The sequence below is a fragment of the Octopus bimaculoides genome, chromosome 13 (assembly GCF_046866305.1).
Source record: "Octopus bimaculoides isolate indiv1 chromosome 13, ASM4686630v1, whole genome shotgun sequence".
Taxonomy (NCBI): domain Eukaryota; kingdom Metazoa; phylum Mollusca; class Cephalopoda; order Octopoda; family Octopodidae; genus Octopus; species Octopus bimaculoides.
Window position 1 is genome coordinate 32,803,266 of NC_142940.1, and position 11,375 is coordinate 32,814,640.

The 11,375-nt window shown below is 36.7% G+C and overlaps 1 protein-coding gene across 2 annotated transcripts; it reads left to right on the forward strand.

Moving 5' to 3' along the window:
- Positions 1-366: 366 nt before the first annotated feature.
- LOC106867378 (uncharacterized) lies at positions 367-10,254 on the forward strand. Of its 2 annotated transcripts, none has more exons than XM_089361620.1 (4): positions 367-455; positions 3,525-4,144; positions 7,772-7,885; positions 9,666-10,254. In XM_089361620.1, exons 2-4 carry the CDS (start codon positions 3,614-3,616, stop codon positions 9,855-9,857), a joined length of 837 nt encoding a protein of 278 aa, XP_089217746.1. In that variant the 5' UTR covers positions 367-455; positions 3,525-3,613; the 3' UTR covers positions 9,858-10,254. The 2 variants fall into 2 exon arrangements, with proteins under 2 accessions (XP_089217746.1, XP_014767721.1); XM_014912235.3 differs by having other exon boundaries at positions 377-469.
- Positions 10,255-11,375: the final 1,121 nt, after the last annotated feature.

Here is an 11,375-nt window from a genome sequence, read left to right on the forward strand (position 1 = left end):
TAACTATTCAATCAACGACAGTAATACAAGCAAAAAGACACAGAACTAAATAATTGAAAGAAAGAAAGAAAGAAAGAAAGAAAGAAAGAAAGAAAGAAAGAAAGAAAGAAAGAAAGAAAGAAAGAAAGAAAGAAAGAAAGAAAGAAAGAAAGAAAGAAAGAAAGGAAGGAAGGTAGAAAGAAAGAAAGAAAGAATGGAAGAAAGAAAGAAAGACAGACAGAAGAAGAAAGAAAGAAAGAAAGAAAGAAAGAAAGAAATAAAGAAAGAAAGAAAGAAAGAAAAAGAAAGAAAGAAAGACAAGAAGGTAGATAGAAAGAAAGAAACAAACAAACAAACAAACAAACAAACAAACAAACAAACAAACAAAGAGAAGCCCCCCCACTTGTCAATTGTTATCTTCTTCCGGTTCACTGCGCATGTCAGTGACAGCTGTCAAGGAAACCGCGCGCCTGTTTGTATGTTGTCTTCGGTAAATATTTATATCTACTTCGTACATACACGTATTTATATAAATATATTACTTTTTTAATCGGCTTAATCGGCAGAGGCCGAGAGTTTCGTCATGGCACTTAGCAATCGTTTCTAACTTTCTGATGTTTAAAAATAAAAGCAAAATTATTTAGATATATACTCATGTTCTTTCTTCTACCAAACATGTAATATATTTATTATTTATATGTATTTACATCTCTCTCTCTCTCTCTCTCTCTCTCTCTCTCTATATATATATATATATATATATATATATATATATATATATATATATATATTATGCTTGTCGGTGTGGCTGTCCGATGGTGTTTTGCTTAATTTCTTAATTTACTCATTTTTTTTCCCCTTATTTATTTATTTATTCATTCTGTTCATTGTATGTGAAGCTGTTTTAATGTAATTTTAGGATTTGTTTTTACTCCACAGACACATAACACCGTTAATATTTTGGGTTTTCGGGGTCGTGTACAAGCATATAAATTGTACGTCGCTGGTGTGATATAAGAAACCAAATAACTACTGTAATTGTGTGGTTAGTCACAGATCAGTCCTGATCGCACAAATTTGTGATCAGAAGCATTTAATCTATCAACACCCTGTCTTTTTTCTTTCTTCCCCCACCACCTATGCTGGAGAGCCGTCTAAAACAACATTATAGACTCCTGTTAAAAACAATATACCCTGGGACCTATACTATTTATCTATTGATAGGGGCCACAATATACATAGATTAGCATTGAACCCCTAAAACCGTGGGATCTCCCGGACAACTGTTCCGTGTGCCCGTAGCTTTAAAGACTGCGCTGATGTTAAGAGAATTTGTCATTTGTATCTCGTTAAAGAGTGTGTGTATTCAACAACAAAAGTTCAACAACAATTGCTTACTTTGACGAGTTGAGTCTGCATTATTTTGAATGATCGTGTTCACTACATATATGACTGTATGTGTACCTCTGTACACACACATATGTACACCTTTTAACGTTATTTTGAGTTGTTAATTTTCTCTAAAGACTCTATATTCTTGCCAGGTATGACTTTTCTAATATGAAAATGGATGTAGCCATTCCGTCATCACCGTGTTTAGTTGGAGAAGGTCTAAAGATGAAGCTGGCGGGAGGGTACCGTCGTATCCAGTTTGCGGACACAAATCGAAATTTTGAGACGACTTTTGCAGGCTGGGATAGTAATTTTTCAATATTTATTTTAGGTTGAGGTCTCACAGTACTGCATTTGCGCCATCGGTTTAATGTCATTATTGAATATTCTCGTTGTTTAAACAGTGTAATATGAAGATACACTTGTCTTCTCTATGTTACCTTTTTAGCACAAGAAGCGAACGTCATTCCATCTATGTACAATATTAAAATATTACAAGGTGGCGAGCTGACAGAAACGTTAACACGCCGGGTGAAATGCTTAGCGGTATTTCGTCTGTCGTTACGTTCTGAGTTCAAATTCCTCCGAGGTCGACTTTGCCTTTCATCCTTTCGGGGTCGATTAAATAAGTACCAGTTACGCACTGGGGTCGATATAATCCGTTTGTCTGTCTTTGTTTGTCCCCTCTGTGTATAGCCCCTTGTGGGCAATAACGAAATAGGTATTTCGTCTGTTTTTACGTTCAGAGTTCAAATTTCGCCGAGGTCGACTTTGCCTTTCATCCTTTCGGGGTCGATAAATTAAGTACCAGTTGCGTACTGGGGTCGATCTAATCGACTGCTCCCCTCCCCAAAAATCTCGGGCCTTGTGCCTAGAGTAGAAAGAATATTTAAATTTTGAAAGAAAATCTATTGCGTCCATGTTTTATAGTAGTATAGATTTATAATGTTAAAGGGTTAATTTGTTACAAATTACTTTTTTTTTATATATAAAATGTAAATTTCTGCATTCTTATATTGATGCACATAGTTCCTTTTGTGCATCCGTGTGTTGTGAGACAGTGCTGCTACATATGCATTCATTGCAAACTTCATCTAAAAGGAACAATCCAGTAGATTGTCATCCTCTCACCAGTGCACTGCAGTCACTATTTCACAGCCTGTGTGATAAACCATTCCATGTTGAAGTGCGTGTTGTAAACTGCCCTCCACACAAATATGATATATTTAGAGCATTGGATTTGTAATCTCAACTGGGTGGTCTACTGCCTACCTAGGTGTCATAAATATACTTCATTAGGGCTGGCCGTGACTTAACAAGAGCAGTAGGTATAGTCAAATTAAAATCACATACATGCGCAAGGAATTAAATGTAAAGAAGCCAATCACTAGTATAAAAAACATTGTAAAGGAAGCTGAATTTCAAGTTGTGATATTCATGCCTTTTATAATCTTGTTAGTGACAAAATTTGTGGTTACTTATAAGGAAATTACTTATTTGTATGTGTTGTTGCAAATTTTTCATTGATTTGACCCAGTCAAAGGGGCAGTGTCCATGGCCTTGACAGACTATCCAAGACTGATGAAGAACATCAACATTATTGATGTTCTCTTTGAACTATTATAGGGATGACATGAACAGGGAAAGAATTTCAGAGGATTGTCATAATGGGGGGAGGAAGGATGGGACATAATGGTTAGTATAACACCTGGGATGTGGACATAATATGGGTGATGGGAGGAGTAGCTAAAGAGAAGAAGACATGTTTGTGAGTGAGAGGTCGAAGGATGTTGGAGATATCTTGATATCAACTAGTCAGGTGACCTTTCTGTAGCTACTATTTTTATCCTTTAGCATTCAGACTCTTTTGTTAAATGTATTGCTAATTTATTCACATTTTGTATTAGTCATGCTTTACCTTGTAGCTTTGAGATTTTGAAGAGGTAACTGTTAATTAAAGAATGATATTGTAAGGTTGGTATGAGAGTTCACATATGGCCAGTTTGAACATAAAACAGAGAGAATATTTGGGCTGGATATGGCCACTTTAAATGCTAAAGGGTTATGTTATCTCTGTATAACTGCAGTAGTCTGTCAAAGAACCAACATTGTGTCCCAGTCGTAATGTTTGCTTTTTTAATTTTCTATTTCAGTTCTCTCATTGCATTGTTGACCAACTGTTACTGAAGGCATACTTCAATGTAAATAGCAAATCCATGCCTGTCTCTCACACAGGACTGTCATGATTGCCAATTCTGATGAGATAGTCCTACGCCAGCCTCCAGTTGCTTCAAAGATGACAATTCTTCCATCTCAAATACTTCCAGATCCAGATCTTCAGGTTTCACCATTCAAGAAAGGAATTTTGCGTAAGGAAGCAAACCGTCCAAAATCACATTCCAATGTACGATTTAATTTGAAAAGTCATCCCCTTGCAGACCTCAGTAGTAGTAGCAGCAGCAGCACTGGTACTCCTGCTGAGTTCAGTAGTAGTAGTGGTGGCTCTGGTACTCCTGCTGAGCTCTGTAGGAATGATAGTGAGGTGGCTGCAACTTCTGAGTCTTCTCTTACATCTCAGGAACAAAGTTTTAACACAAACATACCACATCCTGCTGACAGTTGTCCTGTAACTGATGTTCCCCTTATTGCACTCAACAGTTCCCAGCACATTTTACATAAAATTCATGTTTTGGCACGGAATGATGAAGCCCATGTCATTAAAGAACTCCAGCGCCAGTTAAATATTGATAAAAAGAAAGAAATAAACGAAAAAGTAAGTTCCAGATATTTTTGTTGTTATCGTTATTGTTGTTTGGCAAAACTGTTACTGTTAGGGAAAATGCTTTGCAGCATTTGTTGCTGCTCCTTATATTCTCAGTTGAAATCCTGTCAAAGTCAACTTTGCCTTTTATCTATTCAGTGTCAATGAAATAAAAAAAAAAACAGTCAAATCCTGGGCTCAATATAATTGACTTTCCCTCTCCTCTCAAATTGCTGGCCTTGTGCCTTAATTAGAAACCATTATGATTAATATTATTATTATCTTTATTATTAGGAAGGCAGTGAACTGGCAAAATTGTTAGCATGCTGGGTAAAATGCTTCGTGGCATTTCCTCCATCCATGTCTGAGTTCAAAGGTCAACTTTGCTTTTCATCCATTTGGGATCAATAAAATAAATACCAGTTGAACACTGGGGTCCTGAAAGTGTTGGCCTAGAATTATTAGAGAATCAGAGAAAATGGTTTGCAGCATTCAATTCAGCTCTTTACACTCTGAGTTCAAATCTCTTTGCGATCAACTTTGTTTTTCATTTTTCGGAGGTCAATAAAATTAACAATCACATGAGTGCAGGGGGTGTATTGTCAAATTCCTTTTTTAGGTTCTGAGTTCAATTTCTGGTGTAACTGACTTTGCTTTCATAATGCTGCAATGGCTAGGGATATCAAGGCCCTAACCAAGGTATTTTGAATTGCATCTCTTATACCACTCAATCCATCAAGACTGCCCTCTCTCCTCTCTGTTTTGATATGCAGTAGTTACTATACCAAGGGTCTGACAGGGAATCTGATTCAAACTGGATCTCCAGGTTGAAGGTGGGTGGGGACTGAAGAAGGCTTGCAAGAAGAATGGCCAATCTCCTCAGAAATGAATTGTGAAAATCTGACCTTAAAAGATGAGGCAGAGACGTCTAATGCCTGCATTGCTTGTTAGTGTACTGTCAGTGATTGCCGTGCCTTGTACTTAACCACTTTCGAGTACACCTTGTACTTTTCTGTACTTCAGTTTGACTTGTAATCCTAATAGTGAAGGAAACCTTTTACTACTGCTTTTCTTATTGTAGGTTACCTCCAACTCAACCCTGATCAACTAGAATTTTTATCAATGACATGCCAACTGTGAACATCATGTCTTTATAGTATTTTACTGACTACACTTGTCCAATGTTTCCTTGTAATGTTAATAACAAGATTTCCACTGTTTATAATATCTGTGATGAAAGGCTATTTGATAGGAAAGAGATGTTTAGTTCGAGTGAATTGGTTCATATGTGACTGTGCAAGTTCTGTGTATCAGCAATGATAGTGGATTGTTGAAGACATTGAATTTCTGAGCCAAAGTTGAGTAGCATAAGTTCCTGCAATAGGCTGTCTTTAGTTGTCTCAGGTCCACTGATCAGCTACCAAGTAAACCATCTATATATAACCATGGTCTGTCAAAGAAAAGGTGTCAATGACAAAATTGTTAAGGACTTCTCAATCTATTGTTTACAAAAGTTAGGATTCTGCTGGGTTTATTGTATTTTTACTGGTCAGCCAGCTACTGAAAAAAATAAGTTCTTTATGTATCTTCCAGAAACCTTAATGGCTAGTTGCTTGTTGGCCTCATCAATTCTCAACGAAATCCTATTTTTGTATTACAATTATTTTTACATTTGAACACAATGATTAGGGTTCAATTCTTAAACAGTGAGATGGTGTTTGAACTCTGTCCATATTCCTGCTACATATCCATCAAATGTTTTGTTTGATTGATGACTTCTTTACCTTTGGTTAATGCCAAATGATTAACCATGGATACTGAATAATAGCTACAGCAGCAACAACAAATAAGCTGTTAAAAATAGCAACCAATTCTTATTCAAATTACACCCTATAATCTTTAAAAAGGCAGGACACACTGGATATTATTTTGGTTCCACTTACATAATATGGGGTTATAGTACAATACTAGTTTCAATTATGGCGAAAAGACTGGATGGTCATGGCTGAAATTCTTTTGATCATAAATCTGCTTGATTAGGACTGACATAGGGTTAAACAATAGCAAAAATAACAAACATTATGCCCACAGGCATATGGTGTAGTGGTTAAGAGTGCGGGCTACTAATCCTAAGATTCTGAGTTCGATTCCAGGCAGTGACCTGAATAATAATAATAATAATAATAACATCTAAAAATACCTTAGGAATGAGAACCCAGGTTCAAAATTTCCCCCAAGACACTTGATGAAGGCTGGAGGGTATATCAACCGAAACGTGTTAACAACAAACAAGATGAGGACAAATATCCATCAAATGTAAATAATGTACATAATTCTTCATCTCTTAAATATAGAATTGAAAAATAACAAATATTTACTCAACACTGTTTTTAATATCTCTCCATGGCAATTAGGAGGAAAATAGCTCTATAGAAACTATATCATTCCCATATACAATCATAATACACCATTCCATTTTATCATTATATTGTACCATTATAGCATTAAATTACAGTATTCCATTAAACTATACCAATCCATTATTCCATTACACCATTCCATTATACCATTATATTATAGTATTCCATTATGCAAAAGCAATAAATACTTACAGACATTGAAATCTGGGATGAAACAATGAGGAATCCACTACATAATTGTTCAATCAGCTAGAAATGACAGCTAAACCTCCTTCAAATCACACTCTACTATGTTAAATAAAAAAGAAGATACTGGATAATTTGACCCTAAATACACTGAATGTCAATAAAAAAGTTGTCATTCAATACAGGCACAGGCACGGTTGTATAGTAAGAAGCTTGCTTCCCAACCACATGGTTCAGGGTTCAGTCCCACTGTGTGGCACCTTGGGCAAGTTTTTTTCTGCTATGGCCTTGGACTGACCAAAGACTTGTGAGTGGATTTGGTAGTTGGAAACTGAAAGAAGTCCATTGTATGTGTGTGTATATATATATATATATATATATCATCATCATCATCATCATCATCATCATTTAATGTCTGTTGTCCATGCTGGCATGGGTTGGATGGTTTGACAAGGGCTGGCAGGCTGGAAGGCTGCACATGACAGTTAAAAGAAATAACACAGATCTATGAAAACTACACCATTCCATGCAGGTCCACTCTGACACCTCAACACCACTTTTATCTCTGTCCAGCTCTACCCCAGTTACTACAACCTCTCTTCTATAATGTGAGTAGCCATGTGGCTCCTCTACAGCAAGAAATTTGTTCTGTTCTGGCCTTTTCTTTCATACCTTAGCCTCTCATCCTCTAGCATAAAGCTGCTTACCTCGCTATTATAATCCCATCTACTTGAAGAGGATCTTAGATGCAAGCTGCATGGTGATCTCACAAGTGTTAGTGCCATGAAAGTACACAATATACTCTGTGAAGAGGTTGGTGTTAGGAAGGGCATCCAGCTACAGAATCTATGTCAACACAAACATTGGAGCCCAATACAGTCCTCAGGCCAGTTAGATCCTATCATATTGTCCAAGTCATGCCAGCATGGAAGAGAAGTATTAAAACACGATGATGATATTGATTGAAATTTGTTGATGGTAAAGTTATAATTTTTTTTTAAACTTAAAATAATTTCCTGTTCTATGTTTACAGGCAGCTTCTAAAGTGGACTACAAACCTGATAGTGTTTTATACCAAAACCTCATCAGTTTAGACGTTCCTATTGTGTGTGTGAAGAAAAAAAAGAAACCAGTTGTTAAAAAGAAGGTAGGTGGGTTTTGGTTGTCTTTTTCTGAAATAATATCCATTTCTACTCTAAGCACAAGGCCTGAAATTTTGTGGGGAAGGAGCTAGTTGATTATATCAACCCCAGTACACAACTGGTACTTCATTTATTGATCCTGAAAGGATGAAAGGCAAAGTTAACCTCAACAGAATTTGAACCCAGAATGTAAAGACAGGCGAAATACCACTAAGCATTTTGTGCCACTTGCTAACAATTCTGCCAGCTGCCTTCTTTTCAAATAATATCAATGCTACATATTGCTTAAAACCAGAAATTTGTTGGGGTTCAGTACAGTCAGTTATTGACTTATATTTTATTTGATCAACTCTGGAAGGATGGTAGACAAAATTGAACTCAGAACATAAACAACTAGATATTTTGTCTGGTGCTCTAACAGTTGTGCCCTTAAATCACCTTTATTTGAAATTATTTTGACATGGTGGATGTCGAGTCAGTTGAATCGACTCCAGTATATGACTGGTTAGACTTTCTCTTAGTTTTTCAGCTCCTGTCAAGTGTAGGCCATCAGTTATATATGCCTTGTATAGGCTACCATCAAAATCCACCCTTCAAAATCCTACCACCCTTCAAGATCCTCTTCTGCAGAATCCTTCCTAACAGTTTCTTGCTTCTCTTGAAAATTGCTGAAATAATTTTTGGCCCTCTCAGCTTCAGTTGATAATATGAATGCTATTCTTGTGTAGCAGTTATCTTTGCATCTTGAGATCAGAGGAAGTTCCAGCATCTTTAAAAAGGCTTTAACAAGAAGACATCATCAATGTTTGAGGCAGAGAACCTTCTTTGATCCACAAAGGTGGGTTAATTTGTATTCTCATTGATGTTTTCATAGCAAGAAATATTTTAAAATAGAAAGATGACATTTGGGAACAGTATCAAGGTACCCAAATGGAAGGAGTCTGCAACAGAGAAAGAGGGAGGAAGAGGTGGTGGAGTGTTTATATCAGGATGTTGGACCTCACAAAGGAAATAATGAGGAGCTGCCAGGAGTGGTGACATATGTTGGAATGGACCCAACCCTACTATGCCAGCATAAACAAACAGAAGTACACACATATGTATGTGAAGATGAGATGGTCACAGCCTTTAATCATAGATTAGCTTGATCAGTTGTTTGGCCACAGGGTTGACCAAAGGCTAAATAACCACAACTACAAGTAATTACTTTATCGAGTACCCCCTACCCACATATTCCCATCCTTGAATGATAAATGGCCAAGTTTACCTCATCAGAATTTGAACTTTTAACTTAAAAGAAACATCAGTAATTAAACAGCCCCATAAGTGTGATATGCTTAATTATAGTTGTTCTATGTATGAGTTGGAGTGATCTAATCCTGGGAAGGTAGCATCGTAACAGTAACGTGTTATTGATAATGTAACCCTAAATATAACGGATCTCACTCTGGGAAAACAACATGTTCCGGGTGGTGTGTTATGATGGAACTTTATATATGAGGTAGACAGAAATCCAGCTCTTGGAAGGCCATTTCTTAAGTGACAGTCTGCTATTATCACAATACAACAATTAGGAGTAATGTACACTGATGATCTGATTACCTGATGTGTTTTAGCTTTCGTATTAGTGAAGTGTATTTGGCTGTTATATTGAATGACCCTGTAGATGCTCTCTAACTGGCTTGCTCTATTTTTTATATTCATTATTAATTATCATATTTCAGTATGTTACTGTAATTTTACATTTGTATTCTGTTCTCTGATTATCTGTTTTGTTAATTACAGACACAAGAAGCTGTTCCACCAATGTTTTATGATAGTGCCAAAGAAAACACTCATGAAGAAAAGGGAAACTTCACACTTCAGGGAATTCCACTGCCACGAGTGAAGCTGCTAAAATCTCCACCTCTCTCCGCCTTTACTTTATATCAACACAACAGAGCCTGGGAAGGACTTCTTATTCACAATCACAGTTGATATATGAGAAGTTTGCAATATTTGATACAGAAAAAGATGGCAAGCTGACAGAATTGTTACTGTGCAGGACAAAATGCTTAGTGGCATTTTGTCCATCTTTATGTTCTGAGTTCAAATCCTGCCAAGGTCAACTTTGCCTTTCTTCCTTTTGAGGTCAATAAAAATAAATACCAGTTGAGCACTGGGGTTGATTTAATCGACTTACTCCCTCCCCCAAAATTGTTGACCATGAGTCAAAATTTGAAACTAATATTTATACAGAATAAAATTTATTTTCTTCATTTTCTTACTCGACCCATAACTCAATATATTTTATAATCAAAGTTTTCATATTTAATTTATCTTTGTATAGAATCTTGTTTTGTTTTGTTTAATAAAAATTGTTTTAATATATAAATGTGTATTATTTGTACAATAAATGAGTCTATTATGTGTAGACTATGTGTGTGTTGTGTGTAAAATATGTGTGCTTTGTTTGTGCAATAAGCTACAAAATTCTTCGATTCTCTTGATTTCCTGTAATTCAGACCATTTCATGGTCCCAGCAGACAAAATGGAGACAGTGTTCCCCCAGAGGATGGTGAGGGAAGTGTGCTGGAACAACCACTCCGACTCTCAGGGCTTGCATTTGCAGATAACCATCTCCGTCCTGATAGCAGTGAGCAGGGATATGTCCAGGGGCTGAAAGCACCAAAGGTCTCCACTGCCACAGGCTCAACCATAAATCTATCAGAGAGCGTCCCTAACATGCTATCAAACTGGTGTGTGTATGTATACATGTTTGTTCAGATTCCATCAAGATCAACTTTACTGTGCATCGTTCTGGGGTCATTAAAATATAGCAGTCAAGCACATTAGGTCGGGGCAATCAACTAACCCCAACCCCAAAATTTTTACCTTGTGCTTTTGTTGGAAACAATTCCTTATTAAATAACAATGAGGAACATATCTTTTATTCAATCAATCCCTTCCAATGTTACTGGCCACAAGTAATTGACTATAAAACTGAAAATTCATCTATTAACATATAAATTGCAAACTCCTTCACTTGGCATTTTTTATGTGCCACCGGCACATATGCTGGTACGGTGACGCTGGCAATGATCACACTCGGTGGCACTGGCAACAACCATGCTCAAATGTTGTTTTTCACATGCCACCAGCATGTAAGGTGACATTGGTTACATGCCGGTAAGGTGACACTGGTTACAATCACGCTGAAATGGTGCTTTTTACGTGCCACCGGCACTGCAATTAAGGAGTTCTTGATGAGTGCAGCTAGGGATTGTGGTTGAGAAGTTTGCTTCACAACCACCTGGTTTCATGTCCAATGCCACTTTGTTGTAACCAAAGCTTTGTGAATGAAATTTCTTAAACACCAACTATATAGTCATAATTGGAACACCTTCACACAGCTGAGGTGGGGCTTGACAGGACAATGCCATAAACAGTAGCCAAGTATTTGTTTACTTAACACCCTCATATACAAACTCTTTATTATTTATTTGTATTGTATAT

What these genes read in the sequence shown, in the direction of transcription:
- LOC106867378 (XM_089361620.1), top strand. Translation starts at nt 3,614, where the DNA reads ATGATTGCCAATTCTGATGAGATAGTCCTACGCCAGCCTCCAGTTGCT. An exon ending in AGAAAGAAATAAACGAAAAA is followed by an intron (nt 4,145 to 7,771) that starts GTAAGTTCCAGA and finishes CTATGTTTACAG; the next exon opens with GCAGCTTCTAAAGTGGACTA. An exon ending in AACCAGTTGTTAAAAAGAAG is followed by an intron (nt 7,886 to 9,665) that starts GTAGGTGGGTTT and finishes TGTTAATTACAG; the next exon opens with ACACAAGAAGCTGTTCCACC.